We start from the raw sequence: 16,428 nt of genomic DNA, 5'->3' as shown, positions 1-16,428 counted from the left end.
TTATGTCAGAATTCTTCTTTTTTGTTTCCTCCAGGGTTATTGCTCGGGCTTGGTGACTGCACTACGAATCCACTGCTCCTAGAGGCTATTTTTTCACTTTTGTTGTCCTTGTTGTTTATCATTGTTGTTATTATTGTCGCTATTGTTGGATAGGACAGAAAGAAATTGAGAGAGGAGGAGAAGACGAGGCGGAGGGTAGAGAAAAAAGCTGCAGATGGGCTTCACCTCTTGTGAAGCAACGACACCCCCCCCCCCATGAGGGGAGCCTGGGCTCAAACCCGGATCCTTACTCTGGTACTTGTGCGCGTCTTTGCGCCTTGCGCCATGTGTGTTTAATCCATTGAGCTACCGGCCCCCCTCCTTTTTTTTTGGTCATCGCTAGGACTTAAGCACTATGAGCTCACTTTTGGCTTTTCGAGATAGCAAGTGATAAAGACAGATAGGGGAGAGGGGTGGGAAGTACGACATCACTGAAGCTAACTCAAGTTTGAGAAATGCCACACTCAAATCTGGGCTGTGTCAGTAGCAAAAGAGGTACACTATACAATTGACCTGTTTTGCCAGATCAAATCTTACTTTAAAAAATTCATACACACTAGTACTCTTAATAGAAGCAAATCCATGCTGCCTTAGTTGCTTATTAGCCTAATATAAGAATTTCTGGGGATGGCAAAATAGACCATTTGGACAGTATTGTCATATCCTCAACTCAGGTTTGGAAATGGCTCCTGCTGAATTGAGAGATTTGGTACTGTGGTCTCTCAGTCTCTCTCTTTCTGCTTCTATCTTTAAAAAAAAATCTAAATCCCTGAAATATTTTTCAATTATATATTCCTTTATAGCAAGATTTTATGTGTCAAAAATAAAGTCAAACAAGATCCTCTGATTTTATATTTTTAATTGGTGCATATTATACAAAAAATAGTAACAGATTTTTCATAATCATGATTATTTAATAATTATGATTCACTAGTAATCACTTAAATGATTAATAATTATGTGAGCATACTATCATACCTCATGTAGTTTGTTTTTATTTTATTTTATAGGAAAGAGAGAAAATGAGGGGATAGAGAGGGAGAGACAGAGAGAGAACTGCACAACTGCTTCACCAGTCATGAAACTTTCCACCTGCAGGTGGGGGTGGGAGGCTTGAATCTGGGTCCTTGCACATGGTAACATGTTCACTTCACCCAGGGCACCACTGTACAGCTCCTTCAATGTGCATTTTTATGGACTAGATTTACCAATTAATTATACATAGTCTTATCAAATTATATACTTGTTTTCTCAAAATATTCATAAACTCTAAACATGGAACCAGGATGTATGTCCACTATTTGTTATGTTCCATATGACAATGCTCAGTGTAGAGTATATACTAAATGATCTACAATGCTCAGTGTAGAGTATATACTAAATGATCAAGAAATTTATGCTGGTTCAAACCATTTATTTAAAAGCTTATATATGGAATGAAAAGTTCAGGTTGCAATATAATAGTGTCAGGTTTCTATTAGCTCACCGTGACATATGAAAAGCAGAATAGTAATGTATGTATGTGGATTTATGCATATATGCTTTATCACTGTATGCTGTAGACTAAAATAAATTCACACACCTGTGTAAGTCTTCCATGTTCTTGTCCCACATTGAACAGGTTAGTCCAGATCGTGTTTTGGATAAACTGCCCATATAATTTTTTCCATTCCCACGATAACAATCTAAACATAAATTATATGTAAAAAAAAGACTAATAAATACTAGATTCATTTATAATTAAAATATTTTACAAATTTATGAACTCATGAAACCAACATAAAGTCAAACACTCCTAAATCTATAGAAATCAAAGTTTTTAAATTTATCAGAATATATTTACTTTAAGCCAAATTTTTCATTAAATTGAGATTGTAGACATCAAGTTATAAATTGAGATTGAAGACATCAAGTTATAAATCTTGCTTTTTATGAATAAAAAATATCAAAGAAAATTCACTAACACATTTTACATACACCAAAGAAATAAACATTTCACAATGTCATGTATATTTCCTAACATTTTCTTCTCAACTATTACTCCACAGGAAACTACAAAATGATATAATGAACATTCACATACCCGTCATATTTGTTTTGAATTTTTCTTTTATGACATTATGACTCACCCAAGTCAGCTGTTTTACAAATGCTTTCTAATTTCATTTTGTCTATTTATTTTCTCAAAATTAAGTTAAGGTAAACAAGGGAAATTATGTAGGAGATATTTGTGACACATATGTCAGTTTGTTTCAGTATGGGTGATGAGTCTGGCTAACATCTAATTAGATCATCTGCTCATTTTTAAGTCATTTTATGATGTATACATTAGATATTAACTTCTTACTAAAGGTATGCTAAGCAAATGTATTCTATTCAACAGCATGATATATTTTTAAATATTTTATTTTTGAAGCACAATATGTATTTTAACTGTAAATTTCACTTTTATTAAAATTGTGTGTTACTATATTTTGTCTATTACCATGATAATAATTTCCTTTCCATCTCCCACTTTGGTAACCTCAAGTTTTGCATCAGAGTTAGGGTCATAAAATGACTTATATGTGAGCAGAAGTTCTAAATAGATGTTTTTGAAAAGAAGACATGCAGATAGTCTATGGGCACATAAAAGAATGCTTATCACTCATAATTAGAATATTTAAACCAAAATAATAATAATAATGGGCTATCACCTTATAACACTGAGAGTGGTCATTACTAGATATTTTAGACTTTTTTTTTAAGATTTTATTTATTTATTGATGAGAAAGGTAGGGAGAGAGAGAAAGATCCAAACATCACTCCGGTACATGTGCTGCAGGGGATCGAACTCAAGACTTCATGCTTGAGAGTCCAATTCTTTAGTCATTGTACCACCTTCCGGACATTATTAAGAATTTAAAATTTTAAAATAAATATATAAGAGAGGCTATGAAAAAACAGAACTTATAAACTATTGGTAAAATATAAATCGATTTAATAACTATAGAAAATAACATGGCCATTACTTGAAAACAAAAACAGAAATCCTATCTGTTCCAGTTTTTGATTACTATGATTTACCTAGAAATATGAAATGCTATTACACAGATAAATGAACCTCCATGTTTACTGTTGTAGCATTATTTGCAACAGTCAAGAATAAGAATCAGTGTAAGTGTACATCAATTGACAAACAGATAAAGAGATGTGTTGTGAAATATTAGTCATATATTTAAAAAAAAAAGGTGAAAACATGCCATTTTCCACAATGTGGATGGATCTAGCATGACATTCTTATGTTAAAAAGATGATAAAGAGAGACAAGTACCACACAACTTCATTCATGTATATGTGCACAGAAAATAAATAGGGTGAATTAAATGCAACAAAAAATAAATTTGTACTATAAGTTCGATTAATAGTTACTAAGAGATAAAGGGAAAGAGAAAACTATATAATAAAGTACAGAACAGAACTTCAATGAACTTAATGTATTCACAGGCTGATTTTAAATTATGCTAACCTTAAACTTAAGAGTGACATAATGAGGTACTTCAATAAAAAAGGAAAATAAAGATCATTAGTATGTATGTATGTGTATATATATATAATTTTAGCAGGTATATATAAAATTGATTGTCAATGTGTCTCTTTGGTAGAAACATTTCTTTTTTAATTTGCCTTATGTATTCGGGAAGATTGTTGTATGTTTCAAAGAGAATCCACTGGTAAAGAAAACAGTATCTTGTAAAAGTATGACTAGAAGAGAGAAAGAAGTAGAATGCACAGTCATTTTAAGATAAGCTAAACTTAACTACAACTAACTGAATATTTAGGCAGTCACTTAAATTCCTCAAAATTAATTTACCTCATGTATTAATAAATAGATTTCTTTGAAAAACAGTAATGTATAGTTGATTTTAAAAAATCAAAAAACCTCACATTCTATTACCTGCTCCTCAGCAAAAGCTTATGAAACAATTTTACTCATTTGCCTCTGTCACTCACAGATTATCAGCAATTGGAAACACAGAATCCAGAGGGGCAAGGAAGATCCAGCTGGTACAAACCTTCCTTAATTACAGCTTTCAATTGTATTTCCAAATGACCTTTCAAGTCTGTCAAAGAACAGTGAAATTGACTGAAAAAAGACCCATCTCCACTTCCCTCTACATGTGTTTTCAGAATTATTTAGGGACAATGACAGTGAGAAAAAAGTTAAAGGACATATATGGCAATAAACCTGTGAAACTAAGCTTTATTTATATTTGGCTTAGATTCTTATGTAGGATTAACCATCATAAGTATGATTATTTTAAATGTATTACTTTCTATTCATTAGACTGCAATAAAAGCCCAGAATCCATTATCTCATTATTATTATTAATTCTATTTCTTTAAAAAGAATAAAAAATACTTCAATCCGACCATTCTCTGCTACTGCCTAGAACAATTATCTTCTATGTTTCTAAGTGCAATAGTGATTTATCTTAAAACTCAGTACTGCCTATCATTTCTGCTGCTACACCTTAGTTTACATTGCTCTTATCTGCCCTTGATTTCTTGATATATCTCCAAATTGTAATGCCTGTTATTTCTCTGCTGAACTATTTTTATTAATTACTAGCAGCTATGTGTTATTCCATCTTGTCAGAAATTCTTTGTTTTCTCTAAAGTTCTGTCTTCAGCCCCCAGGGGTGTTTTGGTCATAAAGTTGTAAACACAGATAGTGGTCAACAGACAGGCTAACCTGAAGCCTGCCTTATTTTATATTCCTGAATAATGTATACACTCCTTGGGGTAAGGTCAGGATTTCCAGAGTAAACATAGAAGCTGATATAATCAGTAGAATTAGAGGTAACAAGTCTGATATAGAGCTGTCTACAGAATAGGAGTGAAATAATTCAATTATGCATGCCCTTGAGATACTGTCAGTATATCCATAGGTATTTATAATTGACATAGCCTTTATGTACACATACCAAATAAACAGAGGAACAGTGAGCTCATGCTAGAGATGAGGTGCACAGATGCAGAAGATGAAGAAGAAACATGCAGAGATTAGGCAGACACATGCTGAGGAGAAGGAGGCACACATTCAAGAGATATTTCAGCAGAACCATGAGATGCAAATAGAACTCTCTTTGCAGGCATCCAGAGAACCCAATAGAGTGTGGTTTTTCAATACAAATATTTTAAAATAATAATGGAATTGATTCCTCTGTTTTGACTTTTGTCCTCAAAAGTTCTGATTGTGGTCCGGGAGGTGGTGCAGTGGATAAAATGCTGGTCTCTCAGGCATGAGGCCCTGAATTCAATCCCCGGCAGCACATTACCAGAGTGATGTCTGGATCTTTCTCTCCTATCTCTCTCATTAAGAAAGAAATAAAATATTTTTTTAAAAAGTTCTGATTATTTTCCACAAGGCAGTCAGAGTGACCAGTGACAATTTAAGTCTGAAACACCATCTAGTTTAGGATCCCAGTACTCTGAAGCAGAGCTCCTTCTCTTTCAGAATGGAGCTGTAAATTCTTCCAGTACTTTTAAGACCTATGTAATTCTAGCTCCATTTCTCTCTAACCTACCTTGCTAATTCTGTTCCAGTCACAACAACCGGTTTCTTCTTCCCTCTTCCTTCTCATGCATTCACTTATCTCACGTCATTTGTCATTTGAAATATCCTCAAACTAGCGTGCTCTTTAGAATTGTGTACACAGTACAGGCTATTCGCTCACTTCTTTCAAATCCTCCCTACAGATCATCTTAATATTTATGATCTCTCCACCCCATTAAAATATAAAATGGCAATAGCTCCCCCACACATCCTACTCTAGAATACTTCTTTTTCTAGTACTTACTACAAAAGAAATTATCCTATCTCCATTTTTATTTTCCTTACTTTCTTTTTACTGAGAGTTAGCTTCATAGGATTAAAAAAACGGGTTTTTTCTCCTGTTTACTTTTATTGCTCCAATGCCTAGAACTGTTTCTAGCATGAGTATATATTCCAATACATAAGTAGATGTTGAATAAATGAAGACACAAAAGAAATCCAACTTCAGACTTGCTGCTTGTGTTTACTGCTCAATGCAATAAGAAGGAGATCTGTTATAAAATGTGTCTATCCTCCCTGGAGACATAGTCCCTGAATTTAATTATGCCCACCCTGCAAAATGTCAGCGATTACCTTGTCCACTTGATACATCACATTTTGGAATTTGGGAGCAGTAGCCAACTCGGTTGTTTGGGTCAGTGGTAAAACACCAAGGTGACTCAGCCCCATCTGGATTTCGACAATAATTTTCTCTTAGGTCCCTATTGAAAATAAGCATGTTAATGTAAATTGTCTGGTTTTTTTTTTTTTTCGTTATCTTAGTTAAGCCAGAACTACTACATGTCTAGGATCTCAGAATGTATGAATGTCTATACAGTATTTTACTTTGACTTAATGTAGTTACAACAAATTTGAAGTCATTATATTTAACTGACACTGACCACATTACCCAGACAAATACTGTCAGATGTCAGAAACTCTTCCCTCTATGAGCCAGAAATTCTACATAAACACCACTACTTGATACAGCAGAAATACTACTTAATTCTTTTCCTTCATTCTCAAGACCTGGACTTTTAATTATTACAATCTCAAAAAACTGGTCTGTTATTTATTACATTTTCATAGCCCATATATAATGTAGAAACAACATGAATCTCTTTTTTGCAAAGAAAGACTATTAATAATAGTCCCTGGTGCCAACCAGACTTCCCTGGGCAGATGACACCACCAATGCATCCTGGAGCCCCGCTTCCCCAGAGCCCCTCTCCCCTAGGGAAAGAGACAGGCTGGAGTATGGATCGACCTGTCAACGCCTATGTTCAGTGGGGAAGCAATTACAGAAGCCAGATATTCCACCTTCTGTATCCCATAATAAGCCTGGGTCCATACTCCCAGAGTGATAAAGAATAGGAAAGCTATCAGGGGAGGGGATGGGATACGAAGTTCTGGTGGTGGGAATTATGTGGAGTTGTACCCTCTTATCCTGTGGTTTTTGTCAGTGTTTCCTTTCTATAAATAACTATATATATATATATATATATATATATATATATATATATACATACATATACATATACATATACATATACATATATATATATATATATGAAGTTTATAAAGGGTTAAAAATGCAAAAAATTATCATAATAAGAGTTCTTAAATAATCTCACTTAAAATAGTTCAAAGATTTCAGCCATTTACCATCAAAACACAATAGCTATTTATTGAATTTGTTGCCTACATTTTTAAATTACAAAGTCCTCCCATGAATTAGATAAAGTATTTTACATCTTAATAACTATTCCCATAAAATTAAGGTCATATTAACTATAGAAAAGCCATCTATAAGTTATTAGTGTAGTATGTGTATAGTCTTTATTTTATTAGTGATTCAAATAGACATTTAAAGTTCTCAGTAAGTAAAAACCTTATACAAATATTCTCTGTATGTGAAAGCCATTTTGACATTAACATAAGATTCACATTAAGGAAAATGTGGAATTTCTACCTTGCTCTCATGAAAAATGCTTTCTAATTTGAGGTAAAAAAAAATCCCATTTTTTCATAGACTCCTGGCTAATAATCTAACTAAATTAATATTCAGTCTTAGGAGTCTAGCATTTATTTATATCATTAGGAGCAACTAGAAACACTACAATTTATTAATAGGCAATATAGACCATCAGAAAATGAAACACTCTTTATAGATAAGACATACGTCTCCTTAAAGTAAACAAGTCTAGTTAAATAGATTCTGATAAAAACAGTTCTATTTATGGTATGAGTACATTGATGTTGATAACTAAGACTGCTATATTGAAAATGCTTATAGCTAGCCATCTTCAAACTTTTAACCTCCTTACAAAATTACTGACTAGAAAAAATGAAAGAAAATAATTTATTTTAGCCAATAGTATATGACTAAGTTTTATGTAAATACACTATATGTGCATTGAATTTTATATAAAATTTACTCAGATGATTGCATAGTTAAACAGTTCATTGGCGGTAATACAATGCTATCAAAACACATTGCTTAGGTCCACTTTTAACTTCTTTGTCTATAAGTACCTCATTAATCTAAACTAGAATAAAAATCAAGTTTTGGTTAAATAAATGTTTCCCTTATTCTTCCCCTTCTATTGAATAATGGGTTGTTTATAACTACTAAAACACATTGATTGTATGATTTATGTGGATACATCAAAGCATTATTTGTTAATTTATAATGTTTAAATGTTATTTACAATAGGGTAAATAGTGGTAAATAAAACAAGATACCAGACCAACACCCTAGCCCTGCTAGCCCACAAGTATTAAAGGCAAAAAAAATTCTGAGCACAGATGTCAAGTTGAGGTTTTATCACCTTGGGAAAAAAAAAAAAAATATATATATATATATATATACATATATATATATATTAGAGATTTATATTTGGTTATCTTAATTAAATAACTAAATTAAGAAAAGGTGAGAAATTCTGGATGTAATTAATAAATTTTGAGAATTAAGTTTTAATTATAACATGCATGAAGTAAATGTTTATAATCATTCTTTTTCTTATAAATGAAGTTCACTGGTATTTTACACAGTTTCTTATTTAAGTACACCAGATATTAGATGCTAACAAAAAATAAAATGGCACTCACACTGTCTCCTTTGTCTCTCTTAGCTAATCTTTTCACATTTTCTTTTGCTTTCTACTTTGATATTTATTTCTGAGGTGCAAAACATGAGTCAGAAATAGAGAGTTAACTGCCATGAAGGAAATGAGAGAAATAAACTCAGAATGACAACTATAAATTTGAGGTGATTGTAAGGGTGGAGGAGGTCCAATAATTATTGGTGGAAGACTCCTATTACTTTGTCGGTAGGGTATGGGATCACTCATCATGAAGAAGTCTAAAATAGTAACCATAAAATGCACTGCCTTGTAAATGTTACCTCAATTAATTGTTTCAAAAATAAATAAATAAATAAAAACATAAGACTACTATCTAACAATAAATAAATAAATATATTTTTTTCTCCAGTAAATGGACCAATAGTACTCATAACCCAACCATCTCAAAATGTTAAGTTCTCTTATAAAAAAACAGTTACATAAAGTTAATATATGTTATTTATAGGTTCAGTTTCAGCAAAACCACTATGAAATATGTGTGTTATAAATTTCAAAAGCAATCATTTTATGTTCCTCATAACAAGGTGGACAATTTAAAAACAGATGTCACTATGGCTGTGTCTGTCCAAGCAAAATTAAGTGACAAAAAAAAAAAAGAATTTCCATGGAGACAGCACATAACTACATGATATATACTTGAAGACATTTTTTGTAAATTTATCTAAACAATCATTTAATTTCTGAATTTTTTAAAATTTAGAAACAACAGAAAATGTCATAATTTTTTAAAAATTTATTTCATGGCTGAAAACATGAAGGTATGGATCATATTATAATAAATAAATAAATAAATACATTGCCCTAAAGTTAAAGTGAAAATTTAAGAATCATTGGTTGGAGACTGGTCTGACTAGTATTACCATTGGTATGCTTAAGTGAATAAGTCCTTCAAGAACAAAGCTATGGTCAGAAACCCAGAAATGTGGGTTTCAGGCACATCAATTATTTGACCACCGACAGTGGTTATTAAAATGCATATAAAGCAGGGGGGTGGTGCGGTGCATCTGGTACCTATGTTTGAGCCCCCATTCCCTACTTGCAGGGGGAATGTTTCATGAGTGGAGAGGTGTCTCTCTCTCTTCTTCTCTATGTCTCCCTCTACTCTCAATTTCTCTTTGCCCTATCAAGTATAATAGAAATAAAATAATAAGAAGATGGAGGAGGAGGATGAGGAGGGGGAGGAGAGGGAGGGAGTAGGGGAGGAGGAAGGGGAGGAGGGGGAAGAAGGGGAGGAGGGGAGGGGGAAGAAAAGGAGGGGAGGGGGAGGAAGACAAGGGGAAGGGAAGGGGAAGGGCAGGAGGGGAGGAGGAGGAGGGGAAGGGGGAGGGAAGAAGGGAAGAAGAAGAAGAAGAAGAAGAAGAAGAAGAAGAAGAAGAAGAAGAAGAAGAAGAAGAAGAAGAAGAAGAAGAAGAAGAAGAAGTAGACGAGGAAGAAGAAGAAGAAGAAGAAGAAGAGGAAGAGGAAGAAATATGGCCACCAGAATGATGGATTTGCAGTGTCAGCACTGAGCCCCAGCAATAATCCTGGTGGTAATTAAAAAATAGATTAAGTGGGGGATTCCGGAAAATGGCGGAATCAGAAGCTGCTAGTGGCTTGAGCTCCAACCACATCTACTGGAAATGGTAGTACTTTTTGCCTTTAGTAGGCCAGTCAATAAGGGGTCCTAGCGGTCACACCAAGGAGGTGACTATAACTCAATTTGGGGTAGAAAACAGAGTAAAAAGAAAGGGAAAAAATTTTTTTCTTTTAAATTATTATTCCCAAAGCACACTCCCTCACCCCCCTGCATAACCAGTCCCTGGGGACCAGAGATCTGCTCCTAGCAGACTTCCCTGCTGAGCTTCTTTCTTTACCAAGATTCCTGTCCCACCAGGAGGTGCCATTCATTCTAATTCTATTGCCTTCTGAAACCTTTGGCCTTCTTTCTTTCTAAGTATCCAATCAGCTGCCTCTGCTCAGGGGGTATGAGGCAACCTGAAGCCATCCAAGCTGAAGACATGGTTTTTTACTCTGTTCTATTTTATTATCAATACAAGATAAACGCATACCCCTTTACCCCCTCCTTCAGATTGACCAGAATTAAATAGTAGCCATACAATCACATATAAAAAAAAAAGAAAAAGCTCAAATGAACGACCTTATTGCACACCTCAAGGACTTAGAGGAAGAGGAACAAAGGAAACCTAAAGCAACCAGAAGGACAGAAATCACTAAAATTAGAGCAGAAATAAACAACATCGAAAATAAGAGAACCATACAAAAGATCAATGAAGCCAAATGTTGGTTCTTTGAAAGATTAAACAAAATTGACAAACCCCTAGCCAGACTCACCAAACAAAAAAGAGAGAAGACTCAAATTAATAGAATTGTAAACGATGGAGGAGATATCACAACTGACACAACAGAAATCCAGAGAATCCAGTGAAACTTCTATAAAGACCTATACACCACCAAGCTAGAGAATCTGGAAGAAATGCAACAATTCCTAGAAACATATGCCCTTCCAAACGTGAACCAAGAAGAACTACAAAACCTAAATGCACCATCACAGACAAAGAAATTGAAACCGTTATTAAGAATCTCCCCAACAACAAAAGTCCTGGACCAGATGGCTTCACAAACGAATTCTACAAAACTTTCAGGAAACAGTTACTACCCATTCTTCTTAAGCTTTTCCATAAGACTGAAGAAAAGGAATACTCCCTTCCACCTTCTATGAAGCCAACATCACCATGATACCAAAAGCTGATAGGGACAGAACAAAAAAGGAAAACTACAGACCAATATCTCTGATGAACATAGATGCCAAAATATTAAACAAGATCTTGGCCAACCAGATACAGCACCACATCAAAAATATTGTTCATCAAAACCAAGTGGGATTCATCCCAGGAATGCAAGGATGATTCAGCATCTGTAGGTCAATCAATGTCATTCACCACATCAATAAAAGTAAAGCCAAAAACCACATGATTATCTCAATAAATGCAGAGAAGGCCTTTGACAAAATTCAACACCCATTAATGCTCAAAACCCTACAAAAAATGGAAACAGATGGGAAATTCCTCAAGATAGTGGAGTCTATATATAGCAAACCTACAGCCAACATCATACTCAATGGACAGAAGCTGAAAGCATTCCCCCACATATCGGGGACTAGACAGGGCTGTCCACTGTAACAATTACTCTTCAACACAGTACTGGAAGTTCTTACCATAGCAATCAGGCAAGAGAAAGAAACCAAAGGAATACAGATTGGAAGGGAAGAAGTCAAGCTCTCACTATTTGCAGATGATATGATAGTATACATAGAAAAACCAAAAGAATCCAGAAGAAAACTACTGGAATTTATTAGGCAATATAGCAAGGTGTCAGGCTACAAAATCAATGTACAAAAATCAGTGGCATTTCTTTATGTGAACACTAATTCTGAAGATTCAGCAAAACCAATAAAAACATTCAGCAAAACCAATAAAATACCTAGGAATATAGTTGACCAAAGAAGTGAAAGACTTGTACAATCATTTGTCTGGAACCTGAAAACACCTAGAATTGCCAAAACAATCTTGAGGAAAAGAAACAGAAATGGAGGCATCACACTCCCAGACCTTAAACTATATTATAAAGCCATCCTCATCAAAACAGCATGGTACTGGAACAAAAATAGGCACACAGACCAGTAGAACAGAATTGAAAGCCCAGAAATAAATCGTCACACCTATGGACATCTAATCTTTGATAAGGGTGCCCAAAGGATTAAATGGAAAAAGGAGGCTCTCTTCAATAAATGGTGCTGGGAAAACTGGGTTGTAATATGCAGAGGAATGAAATTGAACCACTTCATCTCACCAGAAACAAAAATCAACTCCAAATGGATCAAAGACCTGGATGTCAGACCAGAAACAATCAAATATTTAGTGGAAAACACTGGTAAAACACTTCCCACCTATACTACAAGGATATCTTTGATGAAATAAACCCAAATTGCAAGAAAGACTAAAGCAGAAACAAACAAATGGGACTACATCAAATTGAAAAGCTCCTGCACATCCAAAGAAACTATTAGACAAACAGAGACCCCTCACAGAATGGGAGAAGATCTTCACATGCCATACATCAGATAAGAAACTAATCACTAAAATTTATAAAGAGCTCAGCAAACTTAGCACCAAAAAAGGAAATGACCCCATCCAAAAATGGGCAGAGGATATGAACAAAACATTCACCTCAGAGGAGATCCAAAAGCCTAACAAATATATGAAAAACTGCTCCAGGTCACTGATTGTCAGAGAAATGCAAATTAAGACAACATTGAGATACAACCTCACTCCTGTAAGAATGGCATACATCAAAAAGGACAGCAGCAACAAATGCTAGAGAGGCTGTGGGGACAGAGGAAGCCTTTTACATTGCTGGTGGGAATGTAAATTGGTCCAGCCTCTGTGGAGAGCAGTCTGGAAAACTCTCAGAAGGCTAGACATGGTCCTTCCATATGATCCAGTAATTCCTCTCCTGGGGTTATACCCCAAGGACTCCATAACACTCAACCAAAAAGAGGTGTGTACTCCTATGTTCATAGCAGTACAATTCATAATAGCTAAAACCTAGGAGCAACCCAGGTGCCCAACAACAGATGAGTGGCTGAAAAAGCTGTGGTATATATACACGATGGAATACTATAAAGCTATCAAGAACAATGAACCCACCTTCTCTGACCCATCTTGGACAGAGCTAGAAGGAATTATGTTAAGTGAGCTAAGTCAGAAAGATAAAGATGAGTATGGGATGATCCCACTCATCAACAGAAGTTGAGTAAGAAGATCTGAAAGGGAAACTAAAAGTAGGATCTGATTAAATTGAAAGTAGGGCACCAAAGTAAAAACCTTGTGGTGAGGGGTAGACATGCAGCTTCCTTGGCCAGTGGGGGGTTGGGGGTGGATAGGTGGGATGGGACACAGTCTGTTGGTGGTGGGAATGGTGTTTATGTACACGCCTAGTAAAGTGTAGTCATATAAATCACTAGTCAATTAATATGAGGGGGGGAAAATTAATTGTATGTCTGTTTTTAAAACACAGACTGTCTTTTCAATATATAGGCTGTGTATTTGATATGCGGACTCTCTCAAAAGCCTAGACCAAGTAGATCAGAAGCAACCAATGGCACAGCTATATACAAGATACTGGGTACTATACAGCAAGCCCTAACAAAAGGACTTTTCAAAGTTAACCCAATTACCAGATAATGTGATGATAACATTAACTATCGATTGTCTTTTTGAACCCTAAGACAGCAGGAACCTCACATCTCCACTATAGAGCCTATATTACCCCCAGTCCTGGAACCCTTGGATAGGGCCCACTTTCCGGCATGTCTCTCGCAATCCATATCAAATAATATTGCATCTGATGATCGCAACCTAGTCAAAGCAACGATTGCCACCTCAACATGCTTCAGCTCAGACTGTGTCCAGAGACTTCACGTGTGGAATGACAACCCTTCAGCTTCATCACTCGGGTGAGACCTTTCCTTTCATAGTATTTTCTAATTCCATCCCAGGTGGTTCACTTTCTGACAAAGTCCCAAAACCTAGATATAGACCAGGTTCTGTGAGAAAGAGCATATGTTCACATGTATCCATAAACTACTGCAAAATATATACCTGAAAGCAGAAGTACACTAGAGTTTGCAGTGAGTACCCCCCTAAGACTTCCTCTCCACTATTCCATCCTTTGGGTCCATGATTGCTCAACAATTTGTTTGGCTTTGTATGTTAACTCTCTTTTCAGCCACCAGGTTCCAGATGCCATCAGGATGCCGGCCAGGCTTCCCTGGACTTAAGACCTCGCCAATGTGTCCTGGAGCTCCGCTTCCCCAGAGACCCACCCTACTAGGGAAAGAGAGAGGCAGACTGGGAGTATGGCTCGACCATTCAACGTCCATGTTCAATGGGGAAGCAATTACAGAAGCCAGACCTTCCACCTTCTGCAACCCACAACAACCCTGGGTCCATGCTCCCAGAGGGATAGAGAATGGGAAAGCTATCGGGTGAGAGGATGGGATATGGAGATTGGGTGATAGGAATTGTGTGGAGTTGTACCTTTCCTACCCTATGGCTTTGTTAATTTATCCTTTCTTAAATAAAAAATAAATTTAAAAAAATGAATTAAAAAATAGATTAAGTAAAATGCATATAAAACATTTTGAGGTTCAACTCTCAGGCCCAAGGACTCAAAGCTTCTACTTCTTTTACTTCTATTTATTACTAAGCATGCTATAAAGTTTAAGAATCACAAATGAAGAAATTATTTTTTTTAAAAAGAGCTGCTCAGGATTTGGGCAGTAGAGCAGCTGGTTAAGCGCCCATGGCACAAGGCACAAGGACTGGCATAAGGATGCCGGTTCAAGCCCCAGAATCCCCACCTGCAGGAGAGTTGCTTCACAATCACTGAAGCTGGTCTGCAGGTGTCTATCTTTCTCTCCCCTCATTGTCTTCCCCTCCACTCTCCATTTCTCTCTGTCCTATGCAACCAGGACAACAATAATAACTACAACAATAAAACAGCAATGGGAACAAAAGGGCATAAATTAATTAATTTTTCAAAAGAGCCATTCAACCTCATTTCCCTCAAAGGCCTACTGGAATTGTATATTTTGCTTAACTTACTTACTTGCACTTGAAATTTTCTGGAGTTTTATCATGTTGATGAGGATACTGGGAATCCCACCTCTGACAGGGAACTCCATTCCAGATAGTATTGACAGTACCCCTGTAACCTTCTCCTTGACCTTCAATGCACTCAGTTGTTTCCATAGGGACTTCTGTGTCATTCATAGTACTGTGAGCTATGGACAAAAAGAAATATAAATTTAAATTTAAAATTTTAATCTGATATTTACCTTTTATGGTGGATTTCTGTTACCAAGCTTCTGATGTATAGGTTATTATTAACTGGGTGGAATAAAAAAGCCTATCAGTACTCTAAAGATGGGAGGTGAGAAAGTTTTGAGAGAATATTAGGGAACTCAGTGCATAATAACAGAAAAGGACTTAAGGTGGTACGGTTAGGGTGATGAGCAGACACCTATCGCTTAGCATTGGGAGTTGTGAAATTGTAACTCAGGTGACAATAAACTGATGTTCTTTGGGGGGGAATAGGATGAGAAGTGGGGGGACAAAAAAGAAAGAAATCATATTGCCAAAGTACCAAAAACAATTTTAAAATAAAATTTTAACATACTCTGAACTTTCTTTTTTGTCTTTAATATTTACTGATGTAAATGAACTGTCATTCAAAACATTTTGAAGTAAAAGTCATACACCTCAAAAATCTAGGTGAAAATGTTTAAAGTTCAAGAATATGAAAGTCAAGAGAAAGAAAATAAAATTTAAAAAAAAAGAAGAAAAAGTAAAGTCAAAGCTAACTCCACAGTTAGATACCTATATAATCTAAAGGGTCATCAGAATTCAAGATTCTTAAGCTAAGACTCACTTTGATACCCTTTATAACATTGTAAGATTTGAATGTTTTTGATTTACCCATTCCAGAGTAAATGTGTCATTTTTTCAGAAGTCACAATTATACACGCTCTAAGTGGTCAGAGATAGAGAAACATTTTTATATTTTTGTAAAGTGATTCTTCAATTCCATTTAAATTTGTGT

General features: G+C 35.3%; 1 protein-coding gene across 3 annotated transcripts in view; it reads right to left on the bottom strand.

Annotated features, from left to right (window-relative positions):
* Positions 1 to 16,428, bottom strand: part of HGF (hepatocyte growth factor) — a 101,215-nt gene that overhangs the window by 39,965 nt on the left and 44,822 nt on the right. For all 3 annotated transcript variants that reach the window (XM_016190317.2, XM_060196326.1, XM_007527907.3), the window contains exons 8-10: positions 15,436 to 15,610; positions 6,212 to 6,339; positions 1,622 to 1,724 (exon numbers count right to left, since the gene is read on the bottom strand). In XM_016190317.2, the coding sequence (XP_016045803.1) occupies positions 1,622 to 1,724; positions 6,212 to 6,339; positions 15,436 to 15,610 (406 nt within the window). The remainder of the gene's footprint in view (positions 1 to 1,621; positions 1,725 to 6,211; positions 6,340 to 15,435; positions 15,611 to 16,428) is intronic.

Source organism: Erinaceus europaeus, chromosome 8, assembly GCF_950295315.1.
Source record: "Erinaceus europaeus chromosome 8, mEriEur2.1, whole genome shotgun sequence".
NCBI lineage: Eukaryota > Metazoa > Chordata > Mammalia > Eulipotyphla > Erinaceidae > Erinaceus > Erinaceus europaeus.
This window is presented reverse-complemented; position numbering and strand designations above follow the sequence as displayed.